The sequence below is a fragment of the Lolium rigidum genome, chromosome 7 (genome assembly GCF_022539505.1).
Source record: "Lolium rigidum isolate FL_2022 chromosome 7, APGP_CSIRO_Lrig_0.1, whole genome shotgun sequence".
Lineage (NCBI taxonomy): Eukaryota > Viridiplantae > Streptophyta > Magnoliopsida > Poales > Poaceae > Lolium > Lolium rigidum.
In genome coordinates, this window is record NC_061514.1 from 331,845,343 (window position 1) to 331,868,547 (window position 23,205).

Consider the following 23,205-nt stretch of genomic DNA (forward strand, 5'->3'; position numbering starts at 1 on the left):
ATTTCCGTGACACTTATATACTACTACTTGTACTACTATTGTAGCGGCAGTGTATTTTAACCTACATAGCCGAAATTCAATTCGGCTCTTGGGTGCATACGCTCCCTCCACCTAAAAAATGTTTTTTTAATTGTCAAAAAAATTAACAAAAAATTGTGCATGTACATCTCGACAATCTATGTGCGTCCGTGCAGTTTAGCGAAAATCTGATATTTTTTGTGGTCGATGTAAAAAAGACAAAATAAGTCTCACAAAAAACCTTATTTTTAGCACTAAATTTTATCCTTTTTACACAGCTCAAACTACAAGTTGATTTTTCATGGAAAGACTTTATGCGCACTTAGCACGTCAAGATGTACACGTGAATTTTTTGTTTGGAATTTTTTGACATTTTAAAATGTATTAAAGTTGCAGTTTAAACTAAAGGGAGCATATGCACCCAGGAGCCAAAACACCACTCCCCCTACATAGACTCGTAGAAGTGTGGCTATTGATTTCTTTGACGTGTGGAAATATATAGGTGACACGACCTCAATCTTCTTTGTGATACACATCTTTTACTCCGTTGACGTCCGTGTGCGTATTCAGATATTCTAGCCATCTACGTGATTCGTGTACACTTATCTTTTCACATATACTATCGAATTGTTACGTCATTTTCGAAATAAATTCCAATTGTTACGTTAATTTCGGGGGAGAATTGTCGTGTGCCCATGCATAAGGATGGCAATGGGCAGGGTATGGGCAGGGTAGAGCAATACCATACCCATACCCGTATAGTCAATGGGTACAAACTTCTACCCATACCCGTACCCATGGGTATGAAACTTTACCCATACCCATACCCGGCGGGTACCCATACCCATTGGGTACCCGGTGGGTAGGTTAAATTGTACACAAGTCAATCACAATTTTACATTTATCGATAACAAATTCGATTAAAAAAATAATTATCTCAACTCAATAACAGGTAGTTGAGTACGTAACAATTAACATAATATAAAAATAACATTCTCATATTCTAACTCATAAGTCAACAAAAATAGACGTGTCACGTATGAATTTGACAATAAATGGGCAGGATATGGGTATACCCACGGGTACGAGGCTATACCCGTGTTCTGCCCATAACTTAACGGGCAGGGTATGGGTACTACCCATGGGCATAAAAGTGTACCCATACCCTGCCCATGCGGGTACAGTACCCGCGGGTACCCGTACCCGTGGGTAAAATTGCCATCCTTAGGGCATCTCCAACCGGGCGACCCAAACGGACGCGCTGGGCCGTCCGTTTTGGGCCGTTTGGATGGCCGAACGGACACCCGGACAGCGCCCCGCGTCCGCGTGTCCGTTTGGGTCGCACGCTGCGCCCAACGCAGCGGCCACCCAATTTGGCCATTTGGCCTACTTCTTTGGGAAATAGGCCATCTGGCCACAGATACTTTATAAAACAATGTCTAAACCTAGAATAATATCTCATAAACATGGAATAATATATAACAAACATAAAATATAGCAAATAGCATAAAATAGCATCAAATGTAGCATGATAAATCAATTAAAATGTGCCATAGTTTGAGAAAAATATAAAAGTTACAATTGAGATTGTCTAACTCAATTTGGGCGCTCGAGGATCTCCTTCTGCCTCTTCTCGAACCAAGCTCTCTTCACCTCACTCATGTTGGTCAAGTCGGCGTTCATGATGAGGTTGTCCTCGGCTTGGCGTTTGAGCTCAACTTCCTGCGCCTTCATCTCCATCTCTTTGGCCCTTGCCATTGCTTTGAGCTCAATTTCCTTCGCCTTCATCTCCACCTCTTTCGCCCTTGCCAGTGCTGTGAGCTCAAGTTCTCTCTCTTTGAGCTCAAGTTCTTTAGCTTTGGCCCGGGCCTTGACCTCTTCAATCTCAAGCTTCTTCTGCTAGACATCAAAGAATTTCTTCCCGTCCTCTTCTTTCTCCCGGCGCCTCCTCTCATCCCTCTTGTCCGTGGACACCTCTCTATCCGCATGCATCTCCTTCAAAGTGCCATACAATAGTACGGAGGAAGCATCACGCTTCATGTCGGCTTTGGTTGACTTGTGGCCGCGTGGACGACTTGCACGAGAAGCGGAGCTACCGCAAGGCTGCCCACCATCAACGTCAATGACCGTGGCATCTTTGGCGGGGTTGTTGCCGATCAAGGTCGCCATGTACCCCTCATACCCCTCCCGGAACTTGGGGGTGCCCCGGAGTTCCTTCCAACAATGAGGGAAGGCAAAGGTCTTGTCTCCATTGTTGGCTTTGTAGAAGTCCAAAGCTCGCCACACCTAGAGCAAAGCGAGAGAACAACGATAAACATATGTGCGAATATCGGATGATTAAGTTGAGGTTAAGAATCATACCAAGTCCTTCATACCCATGCCACTAACGGGAGCCGCTTCGCGTGCTCATACGCCGCCCGGAACTTGTTGCATTCCGTTTGAATTGTTCCCCACCTCTTTTGGATCGATATGTCGCTGCGGTCGCTCTCAAATGGCTCCTGTCCATATTTGCGATGTTCATGGAAGTATTCATAGATCCGGCGCCGAATGCGGTCCCCTTCGCTCGGCACCTGTCAACGCATCTTGCCCGATGGTCAACCATGCATGGACGATCATCTTGTCCTCCTTCTCCGTGTAGTTGGCGGTTCGCTTGCTTAGCCGGCGAGCTCTAGCTTGTGCAGCTCGCGGCTTGTGTGAGGCCCTCAACGAACAACGGCTCCTCCTCGATGTTTATGCTGCCGGGACAGGCAGTTGTGCCCTCCGTGTGTCAACGGGAGGTGGCCGGGAGCCTGCTCGTGTCGAAGGATATGGCGGGGTGGCCGGCATCGCCCGCGCGAAAGACGTAGGGGCCCGCACGGTCGACGGTGACTGCGCGCGCGCGGCCGACAAATCGTCGAACGAGGTTGCGTGCGCCGGCCATGGCGAGCTGCCGCCGGGTTCTTGGGGCCTTTGGAGTTCGCCGGCGCACGGTTGAGGTCAATGGACGAAGGTGACGGCCCCGACATGGACTCTCCCACCTCCGGTGACCCATCCCGTGACCGGTACGCGTGCCGCCCGAATGCGCCCCCAATTCGTGGCCAAACGGGGCGGACGGTGGGCCAGCTTGATCTTGGAGGAAGGGGCAGGGTCACGGATGAGGCCGAGCTCCCCCCCCCCCCCCGAGGCCGTGCCGGTGCCGGGGATGAGCATGTGCTGGCCGAGCGATGAGTGGCCCTAAAACAGCATGGCCTGCGCCTGCTCTTGCATGACCGTGTTCTTCGCCTGTGTTTGGAGTTGGAGGAGGTGCTCCGCCGCCCGCACCCGCTCCTCCTCGGCGGCGGCCTCCTTCTTCCGTTGATCACACGCCCGGCGCCGGTCCGCCCGTTTCTTGGACTCCATGGCCCTCTGCTCCGCGGTGAGCTCGGGCTTCGCCTTCTTCGTCGGCGGCCGGGCTCCACGACCACCGGAGCTTCCGGCTCGTAAGCCGCCTCCACGGAAGGAGCGGCAACGGCCGCGACCGGTGCCTCCTCTCCGATGGTGGCGGTGGTGGCGGTGGCGGCGGCGGTCGCTTCGTCGGCCATCTCTAGGTTTTGGGAGTGGAGTGGAATGTTTCGTTGTGGGAGGCGGACGGGCGGGCCGGGGGCGGACAAGGGGAGGACGCGAGCGACCAGCCTTTCGCGTCCGCGGCCACGCAAACTCGTCCAAGATTTGGGCCGGGTTTGGGTCGTCCCGGACGCCCCGGCCGTCCGTTTTAGGGATGGGTCCGCGCGCTGGGCCGCGATTTTGTCCGTTTGGACCCATCCGGACGCGCGGACGCGGGATGGGTCGCCCGGTTGGAGATGCCCTTACCCATGCATATGTTTCGCCTTAACTTGGAAAGAAACTTAGACACGAGCCGGATACGCGTAGGAAACGCAAACAAATTAGCCGAGGAGATCACGGCAACCGCAACGCCAATCCCAATCCGAAGAGGAGCCAAATAGGAAAGGAGTAACAACAGGTTTCTTCCACGGCGATGGAAGATAAATAGGATCCAAACCGGAGGGGCCTTCCCGCAAGAAACCACCGTGCATTGTAGAGCGGCAGGATTTGAAATATTTTTCTGGAGAGCGTGCGTGCGCCGGCGTAGGTTTTGTCTCCTTCCTCCTCCTCGCAATCCACAAAGCTGCGGACAAACCACCAGTCCGTGGAGGAGAGCGACGAAGCAACGGGAAACTCCGCCACCGCCACGGGATAGAGAGATCGAGACACCAGGGCGGCCGCCGGCCACACGACACAGGTGCGGTTACTTATGAGTTCGTCTTCCCTTCCGCCTTGCTCGGGTAAATCTTTGCTAGATTCGTTTGGGTTTGGGCGCGACGCTGAAGTTGGATTGATCTGTCCCGGGGGCGGGGGGCAGTTCATTGCGTTTCCTTTTGCTGATGAACTGCGGCTGGTGCCTCCTGTAGCGTCAAGGAGGCAACCGCTGCTCCTGACTGGATCTTTTCGAACCGCCGTAATACCAAGTCGAAGCCGTTTGTAAGGCTCTGCTCGTCTTAGACTAATTTAGATTCAGTTTTTTTCTCGACATTGGACTAGTTTGGATTTGTCACGCCGTGTCAATCTCTTCGGATCTGGTGGTGAGAAGAGATATTCGTTGACTGTTTTCTTCCAAGAGCGCGGCTATCCCAGATTGGTTCAGTTATACTCATAATAGCTGCGTTGCGTTTCTTTGCTCTGTTTCGATATTTCAGTCTTCCTTTTGGTTGGGAACACGGTGTTCAAACTTGAAAAGTAGTTTAGAAAAAAAAAGACAAAAATTATCTGCTGCGGACAACATGCTGGGCCGGCGTTTTCAATCTCCCTGTACTTCCGTAGTTCCAAAAATTGCACTCCCTCTTTCTCATGAAAGTTGTTTTAGATTTGTCAAAAATTGGATGTATCTAGATACTAAATATCGAGTAGATATCTTCTAATTTAGAATAATTTAAGACAAATTTCATAGGAGGAGGGAGTACTATAATATGTTTGTAAAATCAGTACTGCACGATAGTACTCCCTCCGGTCCTTTTTAATTGATTCAAATTTAGTACAAAGTTGTACTAAATCCGAGTCAATTAAAAGAGAACGGAGGGAGTATGTTATTCAAAGAAAATCAGTTTTCCATTCAACTGTCTCCTTTGTCAGTTTGGGCTTATTTCTGTGATTCTGCAGGTAAGGCAAGGAGATGGTGCAGAAGGAGCTGCAGCAGGCATGGTGGTTCGACGGCCACAACCTCGCAAAGCCATCCCCGTGGCTCGGCCACACTCTTTCAGGTTTGCCTCGCTCCCAGCTAGCACGCTCCAATAGATGCTGTTGTTGTGGTTTACTCCATGGACTGATGAAATCATGCGCTGGTCAGTGTTGGTTACCAAATTAGCCACCTCTGTTCTGGCGTAGTGCCTTTTATCACTATGCTCCAGTGCTATGTTCGTGTGTGCTTGTGGTTTAAACACGTTCCATCTAATGGCTACTGTTAAATTGTGTCATCACGAGGTACTGATGAGTCTGAGATTCGTAGTAACTTTTTTCATGTTCAGTATTAAGTTTTGAGTTTTAGCAGGGTAGATGATCATGCCTCCCAAGTTTTGTGTTCAATATGAAGTTTGCTCATCCAGCTTCTGCATCTTCATAGAGTTTATATGTTTATAACATGAAAGATGATAAGCAACTTATTACAAGTTTACAACATAACTCTAGCACTCTGTAGAGTTTTGCAATGGCCTGAACAATCATCATGTGATTTGCTTGCCTCTTACAAATTGTGTTCTTACCTTCCCTTTGTTTGCAGAGCTAGATGACAAGACCAAGCAGATGCTCAAGCTGATCGACCAAGATGCAGACTCGTTTGCTCAACGTGCTGAAATGTATTACAAGAAGCGCCCTGTCCTGGTGGACATGCTGGGTGACCTGTATCGAGCGCACCGCTCACTGGCCGAGCAGTATGACACGCTGAAGCATAGCTGCAGCACGCGTCGCTCAATGCTTACTCCATCTCCCAGCACAAAGAGCTGGTCTCCTTCATCCATGGATGGCAAGGCAACAGGAAGTTCTTCATCCAACTCTCTTTGCTCTGACTCCTATGACTCGGAGTCTGAAGTTGATGACCCTGAAGAACACCCAGAAGAAGAACATGATGAGAAGGTATCTGAAGGTGAAATAGAAGCAGAAAAGGACCAGCCAGACCCAGAAGCAGAGCTCATGCGTGCGGAGATCAAGAGGCTCACTGAGCAGAATTCAGAGCTGCAGAAGGCGATTGAAGATAACAAGGCAGCTCAACAGGCAGAGCTCGCCGTCAAGGACGAGGAGAAGAGGGAGGTCATCAGGCAACTCGCGTCGTCGATCCACATCGTGAAGCAGGAGAATTACACCTTGCGCGAGTGCATCAAAAGCTCAAAGCAGCACCAGCCCACCGCGCCTTCGTCCCGTGGTTTTGATCTCAAGAAGCTGACCAAGGATCTGTTCTCCGCGAAACTGTTCACGGCGCACTGCAGGCCTTCAGGACCCCTGGTTGCTCTGTGAGTTTTAGGTTTCACAGAATTCAGCATGGTTAAGAGAGAAGAAACTGCATGCACTCTCTCCCCCTCTTGGCATCTAGGTCCATGGAAAAGAATTTCTTGTAGCTCATGTGCATATAGGATGGATTTCTTTTGTCCCTGTCTGCTTCCATCCATCCTTGTTCAGGTTTAGCTAGTAGAGAGCGCGGCTCAGTTTAACTATGTTGCTGCTAAGTATGCTATAGCCATGTTTCGTCTGTACTTACAGTAGTAGTGGTAGGATAGCCATATGAATGTTTGTCTGATCGCTTAATTATAGTAAAAATATATTATTTTTGTCAAGTTTTAGCAGTCCAGTGCCATGCCCTCTGCACTGTAATAATTGGCAGTTCTGAACTATCTTGGCAGCATGGAAATCATTTTTGGCGAGATTTCATCTAAATTCACTGAACATCAGTGATTTCAGTACTACATATTAATTTTAAAAAGTCAAAATATTTCAGCAGGGGCTGAAATATTTCTGAAACTGAAATTCCAAACCATGGTTGGGAGTGCCTTCATCAAGATTCAGACTAGGCGATGAAAATGAGATGAAACTACTGTTTACAGTTTACTGTTCGGATGTGTTGCAACTGCAGTTAGGCTACCAAGATGTTATGACCCAATCTATGGGTTGATCGGATTAAATGATCTTGATCAGAATGGATTGGGGGAGAAAAGTATGATGAAGAAGATAGCAGCAAGGAGAGAGTTTGGAGAACGCTACAGCAAACGCACACATAATGACATAAACTCCACCCGACACGTAGGGATGTAAACGAATTAGAGTTTGCTATTACCATAGCATATACCATTTTTTTTTTTTGAAACGGGGCAAAAAAGCTTTTACCTTATATTGATATAGGAGAAGCAAACAGGGTTATGGCAAGAGCCATAAAACAAAAAGAAAAGAAAGGGGCGGACATCGCCCCCGAACAAGGAAAAATCAGCCTACAAGCTCCGCCAGGTTTTTTTGCACCGGCAAGGATCCAGTCCTTGCCCTCCTCCCTAATTTTATGCATGACCACCGAAGGCAGGGAGGACTTATTGTTGAAGACCCGTTCGTTCCTCTCTTTCCAGATCTCCCAAGCGACGAGCGTGATGGCCGATCGCAAACCTTTTGGGAAGGAGGAGGTGGTCTTTGAAAGGGCCAGCCAATAGTCCAGAACTTTAGGCCTACTCTCTCCAAGGCTACTGATGAGGTCCGGGCAAGATAGCCAAGAGGCCGTGGCTGTCCAGATACGCCTGGAGAAGCGGCATTCGAAGAGCATGTGCCGTGCCGTCTCGGGGGATGTACGGCAGAGCTGGCAAGTAGGGTGGTGCGGCCATCCGCGTTTGGCCAAGCGATCAGCGGTCCATAGGTGATTCTGGACCGCGAGCCAGCCGAAGAAGCGACACTTCGGAGGGGCCCAGGTCTTCCATACAATGCTCCCAAACTGGCAGGGCAAGGAGGCGAGGAACTGGACCTTGTAGGCGGAGCTGGCCGAGTAGCACCCATTAGGGGTCAAGATCCAGGAGATGGAATCATCATGTCAGGGTGAAGCTGGATATCTGACAGGAGCTCCCAGAGGCGGACATATTGCTCCACATGATCCGCAATGAACGCATCCACCGCAATGTCCGCGATCCAGTTGTAATTGGTTAGGGCATCATGGACCGTTCGATTCTTCCTCTTGGAAGCTTTGAAGACAAGGGAGGCCAGGTCTTTAGGCGGGGAGCCATGGAGCCATGAGGACGACCAGAAGGAGGCATTGGCTCCGTTACCAAAGGTGACACGAGTGGCCGCGTTGAAGAGGTCATGGTCGGTGGCGTCGTTGGGGGTTTCAGTGCCCACCCAAGGTTTCTCGGGAGCCTTCCACTCGTACCATAACCAACGAAGTCTTAGGGTCCGGGAGAATTTCTCCAAGTCCAGAACCCCTAACCCGCCAAGCTCCTTAGGGCGACAGACCTTTTGCCAGTTGACTTTGCATTTTCCCCCACTAACCGTCTCCTTACAGGCCCAAAGCATGTCGCGACTGATCTTAGCAAAAGCCTTGAGGATGCCTTTGTCCGCCTTTAAGGCCGTCAGCAAGAAGATAGGCATGGAGGAGAGCACAGACTTAACCACAGCAGTGCATCCGGCATGATTCAGGAACTTTCCTTTCCATGGGCTAAGCCGAGCCACCGCCTTGTCGATGTAAGGTTGAAGGTCTGCACGCCTAAGTCTTCCAAGGGAGAGGGGCAACCCCAAGTACTTAATAGGAAAGGGGGTCATGGTTGCCGGGAAGTTTGCAAGAACCTCTTCCAAGTTGATGTTGGCGCATTGGATGGGGGCGATGGAGCTCTTGGACACATTGGTGACAAGGCCAGAGACTTCCCCGAAACTCCGCAGTATGCTGGCAAGGCCTTCCACGTCGTGCGTCGTGGGGGCTAGAAAAATGGTGGCGGCGTCTGCATAGAGGGAGACCCTGGGGCCCTGAAGGTCGCCAGGCATAGCAGACAACAAGCCGTGTTCCGTAGCCTGTTCCAGGAGTCTCTGAAGAGGGTCAATGGCGATGTCAAACAGAAGAGGCGAGAGCGGATCGCCCTGTCGAAGACCACGTCCGTGCGGTATGTACTTCCCAGGGATTCCGTTGAGGAATAACCTAGAGGAGGCCGTGGAGAAGAGGGTCGTCAGGAGGGCCCTCCACCTCTGCGGGAAGCCAAGCCGTTGCAAAAGATCCAACATGTAATCCCAGCGAACATTGTCAAAGGCCTTAGCGATATCCAGCTTAATAAGGAGGGACGGGGTCTTGCTGCGGTGTAACCGGCGGGCGGTGTTCCTGACGTACATGAAATTGTCGTGGATAGTTCTTGATTTGATGAAAGCGCTCTGACTTCGGGAGACAATGTCATTCATCCTCGGGCTGAGACGTCGTGCCATAGCTTTGGCGATGATCTTCGGGACCACGTGGATGAGGCTGATGGGCCTGAAATCTGAAATATACTCCGCACCATCCTTCTTAGGTAGGAGAACGACATTGGCTGTGTTGATGATGTGGAAATTCGACGTTGACAGCTCGGAGAAGGCCTTGATAGCGGTCATAAGGTCTTCCTTTATAATGTCCCAGCAAGAGCGAAAGAAAGCGGTGGAAAAGCCGTCGGGGCCTGGAGCCTTATCCGCGGGCATGTCATCAAGAGCTTCCTTAATCTCATCCTCAGAGAAAGGCAGCACAGGTCCTCCAGAGGGCGAGAGGTGGGATTCAGGGCTTCCCAGTTGAAGTCAAGTGAACGAGGAGGAGGCCGGCCAAGAGTGCGGGAGAAGTGGTCGAAGATCAGCCCAGCTTTATCTTCATGAGTCACAGCCCAGCCATTGTTATGCTTGAGCCTCACGATGAGACTTTTGCGCCTCCTAGCATTAACACGTAGGTGGAAGAATTTGGTGTTGGCGTCGCCCTCACGGAGATAGCGGATTCTGGAGGCTTGGCGTTTGCGAGATCTTTCCATAGCGGCAAGACCCTTCACCCGGCGTTTCAGGCTAGCACGGGGCCAAAATTCATCCTCAGAGAGGGCGCGGGATTCCTGCGCCACATCGAGCTGCAGAATGACATCGAGGGCCATGAGAAGTTGCAGCTTGCTATCACAGAATAGGCTTCTGCTCCATGATTTGAGTCCCATCGCCATGGCCTTGAGCTTGTGATTGATCACGTGGGCTGGCTGGGAGTGCGAGGAGGGTGCGGACCAAGCTTGTTGAACCACCTCTCTGAAACCAGGCATCTTGATCCAGAAGGACTCGAATCGAAAAAAGGCGGTTTCCGCGGGCCACTTTGGTTAGACAGGAGGAGGGGGCAATGGTCCGAGAGGGACGAAGACAGGGCAAAAAGCGCATGGTTCTCGAACGCGAGGTCCCAAGCAGTATTGCAGAAGGCCCGGTCAAGACGCACCAGAGTAGGGGTCTGCCTCTCGTTACTCCAAGTAAACTTTCGGTTCTGCAGTTTCAGCTCCTTGAGGTGATAGTTGGTGAGGGCTCTTATGAAAAGACCCATGAGTCGGAAGTCGAGGTTGTTGTTGTTCTTATCTTCCGCCTGATTGACGAATCCAGAAATATGATACCGCAGATTCGGAGTGAAGTGGACGTGGGACGGAAACCAAAATAGTTGGATATGTAGGCGCATGCGCATAAGTGGGTCCATACTCTGTAGAACAAAAAATAATTAATAAAAAAAGTTCAACAAATCACTCATATTCCATAGAGTAACTATATATCTGAGCTATTGTTTAATGGATGAACTAGACAACTCACTAACTACTACATGTGTTCTATTAGCTTCAACGTTTCGGAACAAATTCGGATTATTCTTATAAAAACCATCAGATAATCCTAAATAATTTTCGAATATGGATATCTGGGTACTACTTGGCATACCATTTCCGGTGTCAAGTTCGAAATCGAATAACATTATCCATTGAATTCCTTCAAACAAGATTTGGGTTCTCTAAACTCGATGCAAAAAGTATCATATCCGTTTACACCCTCCGCACACATGCCCTCGGCCTTACATACACCTAGGTAGTACCCCACATCGCGAGTCTTCCAATTTTTTTTTCCTTGAAGATAGGCAAAAGCTTTGCTTTTCCATTAATGAAGATAGAGTTTTATAGATAATCATTTTATCCCGGTTTGTATTTTAGTTTCCACATGCATTGCTTCATGTAACTTGTTTTTCGATTAATGAAATATATGGTTGCTCTCCAAAAAAAAATCCTCAAATCATTTTTCTTTGCACGTTTCCTTTTGGTCAAGATTGTGGACAATCTCAGATGGGTTAACATGCCACCACGGCAATAGGAACACTTAGCTAAAAAAATAGCACAGCGTGGAATCCACGCGCTACAGTTCCAAAAATAAGAAAACGAAGGGGGAAGAAAACACGAGAGGGGGCAGCCTGGAGGACATATCAGATGCAGATGCACAATTATCCACAGATGCGTGGAATGCACGCGCACCAGTTCAGGAAATTTTCCAAATAAAAATTTGTACTGACAAAAATTCGATCTTACAGTATTTCAGTTGATCTCAAAAGAGTCAGAAAATCAGTGAAAAAATTTCGCCTCAAAAGAAACCAGTGAAATTTTTAGCGAAGTGAAAATAAACAGAAGGGGTAGGTGAAACACGACCGGCCCTGCTCTGCTCTATTTAAGCTAGCCGGCCCTCGGTTCCAGAGTCTTCTCCTCTGCAGCATCTTCCATTCATAAACCCAAAGTCGGAATCGCCTTCTTCCTCAACAACTCTCGCATCACAGGGGTCACCTGAGGTAGGTACCGCTCGAATCCCCTCTCCAGGCATCTAGGGTTCTGAATTTGCTTCCGTTCGAGCGGATCGATCTCTGTTCCGCCGGAGTAGGTTTTTCTTGGATCTGCGGCCGCTGGTGCGCCGGTGCGTCTCGGTAGGATCAGATTCGTTTCCGCTCTCATGGGGTCCCGATCTGCGCTCGTTCGTGCCCAGTTGTGCTCGTGTGTTGGTAGCGAATCGTATGTCACTGCTAGTAAGTGTTTGTGGCGTTGCAGTTGGAGGATCAGGCGATTTGCTTGTGGGAGGTGCTCTGGATTTGGGGTCTAGATGGTTTGGGGAAGTGGAATGTTCCGTACGGCTCGGTTAGAACTTTTAGCACCCTGTTAATTTCCTTCCTTTGCTGTACTAGTATGTCAACTGCGTTGAGTCCTACTGTCATAGTATTTGGTGATGTTCTGTTTCCGAACTTGAGAAACCACATAGCTATTTAGCTAGGAAGGGAAGAATTTAGGAAGAGTTTGTGATTTTCCCGTCTGTAGCAACACATGGTTTGTGGGTTAAATCTAGAACTGCACTATACTAATTGCAAAGTTTCATGATCTGCTTTTGTTGCAATTGCTACACTGCTGACTGGTTTACCACGTCTTCTGGCTTGATTGCAGAACACATCGACAATGGTGAAGGCTGTATGTGTGCTTTCCGGCAGTGAGGGTGTCAAGGGCACCATCTTTTTCACCCAGGAGGGAGATGGTAATTGTACAAGCATGCTTTGAGAGCCTCTGCATTTCCATCCTTACGTGTTTGTTGTGCGTAATCCTTTGGTTGTTGTTTAGGCCCGACCACCGTGACAGGAAGCGTCTCTGGACTGAAGGCAGGGCCCCACGGGTTCCATGTGCACGCTCTTGGCGACACCACCAATGGCTGCATGTCAACTGGTACCTAAATTTCTTCTTCCCTCTTTCAGCAATGAATTATGCTATGCTTATTGGTGCAATTGTTTTCTTTCGTAGGACCACACTTCAACCCTGCTGGTCACGTGCATGGGGCACCAGAGGATGAAATCCGCCATGCTGGTGATCTTGGGAACGTGACAGCTGGAGAGGATGGTACAGTTGTTGCTCCCTTCTTGCCTCACTTTGATTCCTTTATGTTGGACATATGTTTATGCTTTGTCTCAAAATTAGGCAGCTTTTTTTGTTTCATAAACATTAATACCGCATTGTGTTACCTCACTGACAATTTACTTCTTGGCTCACAGGTGTTGCTCCCATCAATGTTGTTGACAAGCATGTAAGTTGTATTTCTTTTCTCCCTGCAAGCATATTATGTTGTCTCTTTTCTTGTTATTTGGGTTTTAACACAGTTCATTGGACATCAATTATAATTTTGAACGCAGATCCCCCTTACTGGACCACATTCAATCATTGGCCGTGCTGTTGTTGTCCATGGTGATGCTGATGATCTTGGCAAGGGTAATGCTACCGAAAAACTGGGATCGTACATTTTATTGTCTACCTTGGCATGATGCTTGCCAGATTTGAATGGTGTTATTCTTTCAGGATTCCTGAAGTAGTTGCACTCGTTATGTTATATGTGTAGAAAGGATCATAATCATAAATTCATGATTTAGGAGTTAGTGTGAACATTCAGGGAACTCTAATCTACTTCTGGATAAACCTGTTGCTTTGGTACCTATAGAGATTTATATCGAAGAAGAAACACTTTGTGATGGTTTCTATAACTGTATCTCAAAATCTAGTAACTGAGCTAATATTTGATTCCATCTTGCTTCTCTGATATAACACATAAAATTGTATTCCATCACATGTCTCTAGCGACTGTGTTATATTCTGTCTGCTTTATTTAGAGCATTTAATTATGTATGTTGGTTTATGGTAATGTGATGTCAGCTAGCCAATCTTCCTGTGCTTCCTCATCAATCTGTAAATCATCTGCTTGCTATTTAATTCTATACATCCGTCTAGAATCTGTTCATTCTATTTAGAACATAGCATGTCCTGGCATTAATTTTGGTAGAGGCAATGAAACAACTGTAACCAATACTGATCCTGTTGTATTTCAGGCGGACATGAGCTTAGCAAGAGCACTGGAAACGCTGGTGCACGTGTTGCTTGCGGTAAGTTATACTCCCTCCATTCACTAATATAAGATGTTTTAGCTTTTTGTAGATTCATCTACTTTGCTATGTATCTAGTCTATTTTTAGTGGAGTATATAGATTCACTCATTATGGTATGTATCTAGCTCACTTCAAAATGTCTAAAACATCTTATATTTGCTAACGGAGGGAGTATATTCTTGTGGTACTACCTTTTGTTTGCTCCACCCTGGTTTAGTTGACTCTCATTCCGTCCTGCCGAATTGTTAGTTGCTACTTTCGTGTAGCCTGATTCATAGAAACTTTGTTCATTTTTGTCTTCTCTTATGATCTCCTGTTCCTTGTTTCCAGGGATCATCGGGCTCCAGGGCTAGAGGCTGTCTTCACTTGCCAACGCCGTACAGATCTGGGCACTTTCAGAATACAGACTTGCATTAGCTATTTTAAATAAGCACCTGATCAGTGATTGCGGATTAGTGTGCCTCATTCGCCTCATTCCATATATTTGCTGCTCTGAACATTTCATCACTTCCATTTGCCTTTAAGTGCCTGACGGGGACTGTTCTGTAAAGTACTTGTGGGTCTGCTGTTCCTGTTATTTATTATCTAGTTCTTCAGGAACCAGAGATTCCATTTTACATCATATAGGGTTTACATTTGATTTGCACCACCGGCATCAAGGACGTGGGGGTTCCTGTGATGCTTCCTTCAACAGTAGTGGGCAAATAAGCTGTGACGATGAGATCAGTCAAACCTCGAGTTCTGGAGGCAATGTTTCATTGGTATGCTATTTTGGAATGCTGAGTGCCTGGCAAGCGATAAGGGCATCTCCAACCGGGCGACCCATCCCGCGCCAACGCGTCCGGATAGGTCGAAACGGACAAAACCGCGGCCCAGCGCGCGGACCCAACCCTAAAACGGATGGCCGCGGCGTCCGGGACGACCCAAACCCGGCCCAAATCTTGGACGAGTTTGCGTGGCCGCGGACGCGAAAGGCTGGTCGCTCGCGTCCTCCCTTGTCCGTCCCTGGCCCGCCTGTCTGCCTCCCAAAACAGAAAACACTCCACTGTACTCCCAAAACCTAGAGATGGCCGACCCAAAACAGAAAACACTCCACTGTACTCCCAAAACCTAGAGATGGCCGACGAAGCGACTGCCGCTGCCACCGCCACCACCGCCACCATCGGAGAGGAGGCACCCGCGGCCGTTGCCGCTCCTGCCGTGGAGGCGGCTCCTGAGCCAGCGGAGGCCGAGCTCCCCCCTGGGCCGCCGACGAAGAAGGCGAAGGCCGACCTCACCCCGGAGCAGAGGAAGCTCGAGAGCAAGAAGAGGGTCGACTGCCGCAGGGCGCTCGACCAACGGAAGAGGGAAACCGCTGCCGAGGTGGAGCGGCAGCGGGCGGCGGAGCAGCTTCTCCAACTCAAGACGGAGGCGAAGAGCACTCTCCTTCAAGAGCAGCAGTGTAAGGGTATATTGCCCCTATGTGTGGTTTTGGTAATTAATGACAACCCCTATGGACTAATGTTTTCATTGAGTTTATATGAAGGAATATTCCATAGGTACTACTTGTATTCCATATGTTGGATTCAAGTATGGATGCCATGAAGATAAAGGTATACCTTGTGTATTGGCATCAAGATCATCGGTTATGAAGATACATATGTGATATGATCAAGAAGAAGAAATGAAGATGGAGTTCTTATGTGGAACTCAATATTAGCCATGCTCTATCTTATGTGAGTATGAGAAGATACAAGGATTGAGTTGGGCAAGTTCAAGATGAGCATCTCAAGTGGATCACATGCTTGAAGCTTGCCGTCCATTTGGTGATAATGGACATGTGAAGATGTGCATCAATGGAGCTTTCCCATCATAGTGTATGGGGGAGTATTTGTGAGTCTTCACGAAGCAACATTGATCAAGTGAGGCATTCCGGTTTGTGTAGAGCTTGAAGAGTTATCATCAAGATCAAGCGGGATGCGCAAGGCAAAGGTATGGCCTTGCTAGGTTTTCCTTTATCGGTCTCAAGGTGGATGTTGGGAGACCGGATTATAGGATAGATATCCGCACTATTAAGAGGGCTTTCGGTTGAGTAACTTGATCACATCGTCTTAGGGAGCTCAATCCTTTGCATACTTTGCATATCCTTATTGCTTCTTGGTGTTTCTCTGTGTGAGGTTCTTGAGCTTGTTGCTAGCTTTACAACAAGCCCAAGTTCATCGAAAACGGAATCCGCATGCATCTTCTATTGCGTTTTCGAGTTTGGACGTCTTCACCATTTCTTGACGGTGGGAGACTCCCTCTCTAAAATCATATAAAATGTTCTGTGAGGAGCTCCATATTTCCAGTTTTTGTTGGGGTTCTATTCGTCGTTATCTTTCCAACAAAATTGGTTTCATGTCAATCGGAGTCCGGACACAAAAGTTATCACAGTTTTTGTATAACATGCTTTCTCGTCGACCCGGTTTCTAGCCCGGCGTGACCGGCCGTCTGACCGGATGGCCCGGTTCAAACCGGCCCCTGGACCGGTGCCATCCGGGCACTATCCAGTAAGCTTTTCAGCTTGGTCCGGTCACTAGCCCGGTCGACCGGTCTGTGGACCGGATGTCCCGGTCTGTGGCCCGGTCTGACCGGGTCCTGAACCGGACGGCCCGGTCCCAGGCCCGGTTGACCGGCCTCCCCGACGGTTGACTCAGCCCAACTTTTCCCCAACGGTTATATTGCTCTTGGGCTATAAATAGCCCTTCTTCCACCTTGGGCTGAGTTAGTTCTTCCCATTCTCTCACCTCCATTGTTGCTATTTGAAGAACTTGCTCTCCCCCTTGATTCCTCCAACCGTTCTTGCTAATTCTTGAGGGATCTAAGAGAGAGATCTAGATCTAAACTTCCACCAAACCGTTTCTTCTCTAAGTGAGGGAATCTCTTGGGATCTAGATCTTGGAGTCTTTGGTTGACTTTTCCCCTTGATTCTTCCTCTCCAATCTCATCCTAGCATTCGTTGCTTTGGTGGGATTTGAGTGTGAAGGACTTGAACACCTCCGGTGTTCTTGCTTTGCATCATTGCATAGTGTTGAGCTCTCCACCACGATTTGTTCGAGTGAGAGACCGTGAGCTTGTTACTCTTGGAGGGTGACCTCCTAGTTGGCTTGGTGATTGGTGCTCCGGTGATCTCTTCAAGAAGATTGTGAAGAGGCCCGGGCTTCTCCTTCGTGGAGCTTGTGAAGTGGTTGTGGAGCTTGCCATCTCCGGAGCGGAGGAAAAGCTAACCATAAGGAAAGGGCCATTATCCTTCGTGGGTGTGGTTCGGAGAATAGGGTGAGCCTTCGTGGCGCGGGGAATCCTTCGTGGGACCTCCACTCCTCCAAACGTGACGTACCTTGTTGCAAAGCAAGGGAACACGGGAATACATCCTCGTCTCCGCGTGCCTCGGTTATTTCTATACCCGAGCTCTCTTTCCTTGTGATAGCCATCGTGCTTGAAGTACATATATCTTGCTATCACTTGTGCTACATATATCTTGTGCCTATCTTGCTTAGCTCTAGTTGCTATTGTTACACTTAGTTGAGCTTAGCATATTTAGGGTTTGTGCTTGTAAACTAAACGATAGTTTAATTCCGCATTATTACAAGACAAATCCGTAAGAGTTTTTAATTGCCTATTCACCCCCCTCTAGGCGACATCTCGATCTTTCAATTGGTATCAGAGCAAGGTCTCTCCTTGTTTAAGGCTTCACCGCCTTGAGAGTAAAGATGTCGGCTAGTATAGTGCACAATGACACAATTGTCTTTAATGGCACAAATTATCTTTTGTGGAGAAATTGCTTGCTTTGTAAGCTTCGGACCTTGTGTCCACATATAGAGCAATTTCTAGATGTCGGTTTTTCTCCTCAGATGGATTCTCAAAATCTATCTTTAGAGGATGAGAAAAACTTACATCTTGAAGCTCAAGTATCTAATGAGCTTTTATTCTCTTTGAGACCCGATTTTCGTAGGTTCTTGATATATATAAAGAGAAAATCGTCTCATGAGATGTGGATCAAGCTTAAGGAAATGTTTGGTGGATCCACTTCTCAATTGGTCGGTGGTGACTCCGAGGAGCTCTCTTCCCCTTCACATCATGAAGAGCTCCAAGTTGCTTCCACCTCCGGTCGTGATGAGTTATCATCTTCTTTCACTTCACCAACGTGTAGCAAGACACGAGGTAATGATATGGTGAGTGGTGAGGAAAATTGCAATGTTGATATTGTGCTCAATAGTGATGATTCTTCATCTCTATCCCATTGTAATGCTTTCTCTTTGGACTTAAACACATCTAGCATTGAAAATGACCTACATACTTGTGTTGATAGTCCTTGCATATCATGTGTAAATTGCTTACATAGATCCCATGATGATATGCTTGCCTTGTCTTGCTCCCATAATCAAAATGCTTCTATTTCCTCTAGTTGTTTGTTGACTAACAATGTAGAGGAAATCGAACACTCTATGGATCAAGACATGTTTTCGAATGAGGATTCAAGAATATATTCATCTTCATCCTCCGGTATGCACATGTGCCTTATGGCAAATGGACCAAAGGTATCTCCTACTTTGACTCCTAACACATCCTCTAATGATGAGAGTGATGATGATGATAATGATGAAGAACATAATATCTTGGTGCATGATATGGGAATGGTATATGCTTCTCTTCGTGGTAATAAAGAAGCTCGTGCTTATCTCGAACACTCTATGGATACCTTGAATAAATATAGGGAAACCATAGTGGAGTTGGAGTCCCATGTTGAAAATGGGGAAATGAGATTCACTCTCCTCAAGCATGAGCTAAAAGATGAGAAGCATGCTAATTTCATGCTTACACAAAAAATTGAATCCTATATGCATGAAAATGAGAAAACTATTGTTGATGCTTGTGCTACTGACTTTAATTCTTGTGAAGCATCGACCTTAAAGGAGAATGTTGAGCTAAGGGCTCAACTTGAGTTGCTAACTAGCAATTATAGGGAATTGGAAGAAAGTCATAAAAAGCTCTCAAGCTCTCATGATGATCTTCTAATTTCCTATGATGGGATAAAGTTAGCTCATGAGGCAAGTATCACTAAGGTAACATCTTGTGAGCCTCATATGGATGTTAGCACAATCTATACTACAAATGTTACATTGCCATGTGCTAGTCCTTGTAATCCATCTAGTCAAACTAGTGATACACCTTGTGTTGGATTACTCACTTTGCCTTGTTGCTCTAACAATGAAGCTTCTACTTCCTCTAGTACTTGTATTTCTACTAACCATGTAGAGGAAATAAAAGAGCTCGAGGCTCAAGTCCTTTCTTTGAAGAAAGACTTGGAAAAGCGTCATGAAGGGAAATCCGCACTTGACAAGATGCTAAGTGTGCAACGATCCCCCAATGACAAAAGTGGACTTGGATTCAACTCCAATAACAAGAACAAGTCCAAGAGCAAGAGCAACAAGAAGAAGGGCCAAGAAAAAGTCAAGTATCCGGCCAAGTTGGTTTGCTTCAAGTGCAAGGTTGAAGGGCATCATGTTAGATCATGCCCATTGAAGAAGAAGAAGCACTTGAGTGAGAAACAACAAGGGAAACGGCCACAAGGTAAAGGTCAAGCTCATGCTCGACCTCAAGTTGAAGATAGGCCACTTCTCAAGAAGAATCAAGATATTGTTCCCCAAGAGAAGAAATCAATAAAGAAGAGAAAGGGGAACACTTGCTACTTATGCCGTGAGAAGGGACACTTTGCTTCTTCTTGCTTAGGTGGTACCTTATCTAACCCTATAATTGTTGATAATGATTATTCTCTAGGGAAGGATAAGGATGGCAATGTGTTTGCCAAGTTTGTTGGAACTCAAAGTGGTTTCAAGAAAAGAACCATTTGGGTTGCCAAGCCTATTGTGACTAATCTCTTAGGACCCAACTTGGTTGGGGACCAACAAGCTCAAATTTAATCAATAGGTGTATATGGAGGTCATTGGAGATTTGGCTACTTCATGAAGAATTAAGGGATCTTCATATATTATATTTTGACCAAGCCAAGTCATATGGATTATCATCTATATCTTATATCCAATGTTCCACCTTGCGGTAACTTATACTTCAACTCATCATATTTATTGTAAGTTACTTGCCCCTTTGCATGTTTGGTTTTGTACCAAATATTTGTGTGTATGTGTTGTGTCTTACTTACCTATCTTGTGTATTCAAGTATGTTTGTTTGACTCATCATATACTTGTGTATTGTTTTGGAGCCTAATGCATCTTGATGATATCTTATTTGGCTCTCTTGAAGTGATTAATGGAACATCCCATTTTGGGGGAGTGATATGCTTTGTGCATCTCTTTTTCTTTAAAATGTGTGTACATGGGTACCACCACTTAGTATTGATATTGCAAGATTATCTAGTCACTATGTGGTGTGCCATACTCATGAGAAATTCAAATTCTAAATATCCATTAATCATCTCTAGTTGAATTTTAGTTGCATCTTGTTTTAGAAGAAATGACTTATCACATTATGGGGGAGTAATATGTTTTGCACATATCACAAGCCTAGAAAATGTGAACATATGAGGTTATGCCACTTAGTGTTGATACACGTAATTATCTTGATCCTAGGTGGCATGTTTGCTCAAACAAGCTCCACTTGTAGTAAAAAGCTTTTATTGCTCATTTTTTGGTTCTTGTTTGAGTATGAAATTCTTGGTACGGTTCTTCCTCAAATACATATCTCTATATCTTATTTGGGACACCGTTTGCTTCAAGTTATTCTAATCATTGCCGTGCGTGATTGTTTGACTAGTTGAAGCTATCAAGAATCTTCATCCGTGCATAATGCTTAATTCTATATACTTATCCTATGCCTTTTATTGTGAAATTGATCCTTACTATCCTTGTTGATATACCACCGGAAGTTAATTCCAATATTCTCATTGTCTTTGACAATTGATAACCTTGTATGTGGTCGAACTTATGGATCATCTTCACCTTGGATTGTTTCTTATTGCCTTATTTTATTTCCAACAACTCTTTGTTGCTCCCATGTGTCTCCTTTGTCCCTTTGAAAAATCTTTTGATAAATTCTTTTGATTCATACCAAATGTTTGTTTTGGAAGATAAACCTTTTCCTTACGGTACATTGTGCCATTGTGAAAAGTGTAGAGAGTTTGGTTTAATTGTTCGAACCTTGCTCTTTTGGGAGTTTTTGCTATCTCGTTCCTTCCTACATGATTTATTTGCTTGAATGAGATAAATCCTTGAGCATGTTTGTTTTATTTCATCCGTTGTGCTCAATGGTTTCTTCTTAGTTCATTTGTTGAACTTTGTTGAACAAATCTTTTGTGATTTGCGTCTTTGATATAATTTGGACAACAAATTTGTTTGGTCACACCTTTTATGCCTTATTCAAATTCATTTGGTGTTTTGTCCAAAGTATATCTCTCTTGGATCTTTAAAAGTCTTTGTGCGTGCTTATATGTAATTTATTTATATTTATAGCATGCTTTCTTTCTTCGATCCATTATATAGGGTATACTCCATCAAATCCTAAACGGCTAAGATGTGCATGAAATTCAAATTTCATCTAAATATGCACATATTGATATGGAGTGTATCCTATGTATTGTGGTTAGTCTAACCATGTTGGACCCAATAAGTTTGGGGACCAAGATGTACTTGAATATTGTTTTAGGTACATTGGAGATGCAATGGAGGCTTGTCTCATCTATAAGGAAGGTGTTGTCACCATATGAGAATTGGAGTCAAGCTAGGATGATCGATGAACTCTTATCTACTACATCAAGCCATTGCTATCTCGGTAACAAGTATCCTATTCATGCATTCTCATATAGCATCCAACCTCTTGTAGGTTGTATCTTGGCATGAAATTATTTATTTCAAAAATATTGCGGTTCTTGAAAAACCCTTTTAAAATAAAACTTCTTATTGAACATTTGAGTAATTTGAGAAGATGCATATGATAGGTTATATATATATATCATATTTTATGATTCACCTATCACAAATATGCCCTCTAGCAATTTATTGCATATCAATTCCTCAAAGAGCTCGTGTGTGCAATATTGATGAATTTGTGAAATAAATCCGTATTTGTGATACTTGTTGCCTTTCTCAAAACATTTCAACTAGCCTTACTTCCCTTATTGTTAGTTGTGATGTTTTTGAGATTTTATTTGGTTGAAGTTCATTCATATACCATAAGTGAAAATTGGAAGCCATAGGCTATATATGCTTTTTAAGCAAACATTCTTGGTATATTTCATGACTTCATCTTGGATATCTTTGTCTTATTTATTTTGTTAACCTCTTGTGTGTGCATGTTTCTTTATGGATCACTATGTCCACTTTAGAAACTTATATACATAAGAGCGTTAATCCATCATCTTGATATCCTTGTTCTTTGCCAACCATCTTTTACTCTTTTGTTTTTAGTGGTGTTGGTAAAGAAAATTTATGAGTGCTTGGTCTCCTTGTTTTTCTTCATGCACTCATATCTCGTGATTGTTGGACTCAAGTTGTTCTTGATAAGCATACTCTCTTTATCTTAGTTGTGTTCTAAATGATATATAGGGAGTGAGGATTCCATGTTTGTGCATATTGTATTCAAATGCAAACATTATAAATTGTGCACGAACCTTGGGGAGCTTTCTTATTTTTAGAGCACTATATCTTTCTTATCATGATATCTTTGTTTGTCCAATTGGATCTTTGATTGCTTGCTTTATTTGTTGAAGCTCACTTCACCATGTTATCTTTATGCAATCTTTGATCCTCAATATAGTTTGATTTCCTTCAATTATTCATCATTGGATATGTGCACTTGATTCCACTCAAATTATGAGAAGTGCACACTTTGGGGAGGAACTCACATTATATTGGCCTTCTAAATTTTTCACCCATTTTGACAATCGATGCCAATGGGGGAGAAGTTTAGAGGGTTTAAGGGAATGGTTTTAATACTTAAGTTTGGTTTGTGCTTAAGTGTTGTGCCTCTCATGCATTCCATATTTATATGTCTTGCATGGTTGTATATATATAGTGGAAACTATCCCAAAGGTTAATCTTGACAATATATGCAATGAATTCATGTTCATCACACGTGCATACATTGTGGGGGAGTTTTCTCTATATATATTGGTTCTACTCACATCTCTTGCATTTGTTGTAGTTGTGTGAGTAGAGCCGGTTTTGATATGGGCTAGTAGCTTTGTATTACTTGACCATATCAAATACAACCTCTTGTATACAACTTATCCT

At 45.5% G+C, this 23,205-nt stretch overlaps 2 protein-coding genes across 4 annotated transcripts; both read left to right on the plus strand.

Moving 5' to 3' along the window:
* Positions 1 to 4,149: 4,149 nt before the first annotated feature.
* LOC124674414 (protein NETWORKED 3C-like) lies at positions 4,150 to 6,854 on the plus strand. Of its 2 annotated transcripts, none has more exons than XM_047210464.1 (3): positions 4,150 to 4,276; positions 5,191 to 5,291; positions 5,807 to 6,854. In XM_047210464.1, the coding sequence occupies exons 2-3, from the start codon at positions 5,204 to 5,206 to the stop codon at positions 6,535 to 6,537; spliced, it is 819 nt and encodes a 272-aa protein (XP_047066420.1). In that variant the 5' UTR covers positions 4,150 to 4,276; positions 5,191 to 5,203; the 3' UTR covers positions 6,538 to 6,854. The 2 variants fall into 2 exon arrangements, with proteins under 2 accessions (XP_047066420.1, XP_047066421.1); XM_047210465.1 differs by having other exon boundaries at positions 4,275 to 4,319.
* Positions 6,855 to 11,690: 4,836 nt separating this feature from the next.
* LOC124674567 (superoxide dismutase [Cu-Zn] 4A-like) lies at positions 11,691 to 14,491 on the plus strand. Of its 2 annotated transcripts, none has more exons than XM_047210610.1 (8): positions 11,691 to 11,824; positions 12,465 to 12,552; positions 12,636 to 12,737; positions 12,813 to 12,908; positions 13,061 to 13,092; positions 13,199 to 13,274; positions 13,886 to 13,939; positions 14,272 to 14,491. In XM_047210610.1, exons 2-8 carry the CDS (start codon positions 12,477 to 12,479, stop codon positions 14,292 to 14,294), a joined length of 459 nt encoding a protein of 152 aa, XP_047066566.1. In that variant the 5' UTR covers positions 11,691 to 11,824; positions 12,465 to 12,476; the 3' UTR covers positions 14,295 to 14,491. The 2 variants fall into 2 exon arrangements, with proteins under 2 accessions (XP_047066566.1, XP_047066567.1); XM_047210611.1 differs by having other exon boundaries at positions 11,698 to 11,828.
* The last annotated feature ends 8,714 nt before the right edge of the window (positions 14,492 to 23,205 follow it).

Coding starts and splice junctions, on each gene's coding strand:
- LOC124674414 (XM_047210464.1), top strand. CDS start 5,204: ATGGTGCAGAAGGAGCTGCAGCAGGCATGGTGGTTCGACGGCCACAAC. Junction 5,292..5,806: donor GCTCGGCCACACTCTTTCAG/GTTTGCCTCGCT, acceptor CTTTGTTTGCAG/AGCTAGATGACAAGACCAAG.
- LOC124674567 (XM_047210610.1), top strand. CDS start 12,477: ATGGTGAAGGCTGTATGTGTGCTTTCCGGCAGTGAGGGTGTCAAGGGC. Junction 12,738..12,812: donor CAATGGCTGCATGTCAACTG/GTACCTAAATTT, acceptor TTTCTTTCGTAG/GACCACACTTCAACCCTGCT. Junction 12,909..13,060: donor CGTGACAGCTGGAGAGGATG/GTACAGTTGTTG, acceptor CTTGGCTCACAG/GTGTTGCTCCCATCAATGTT.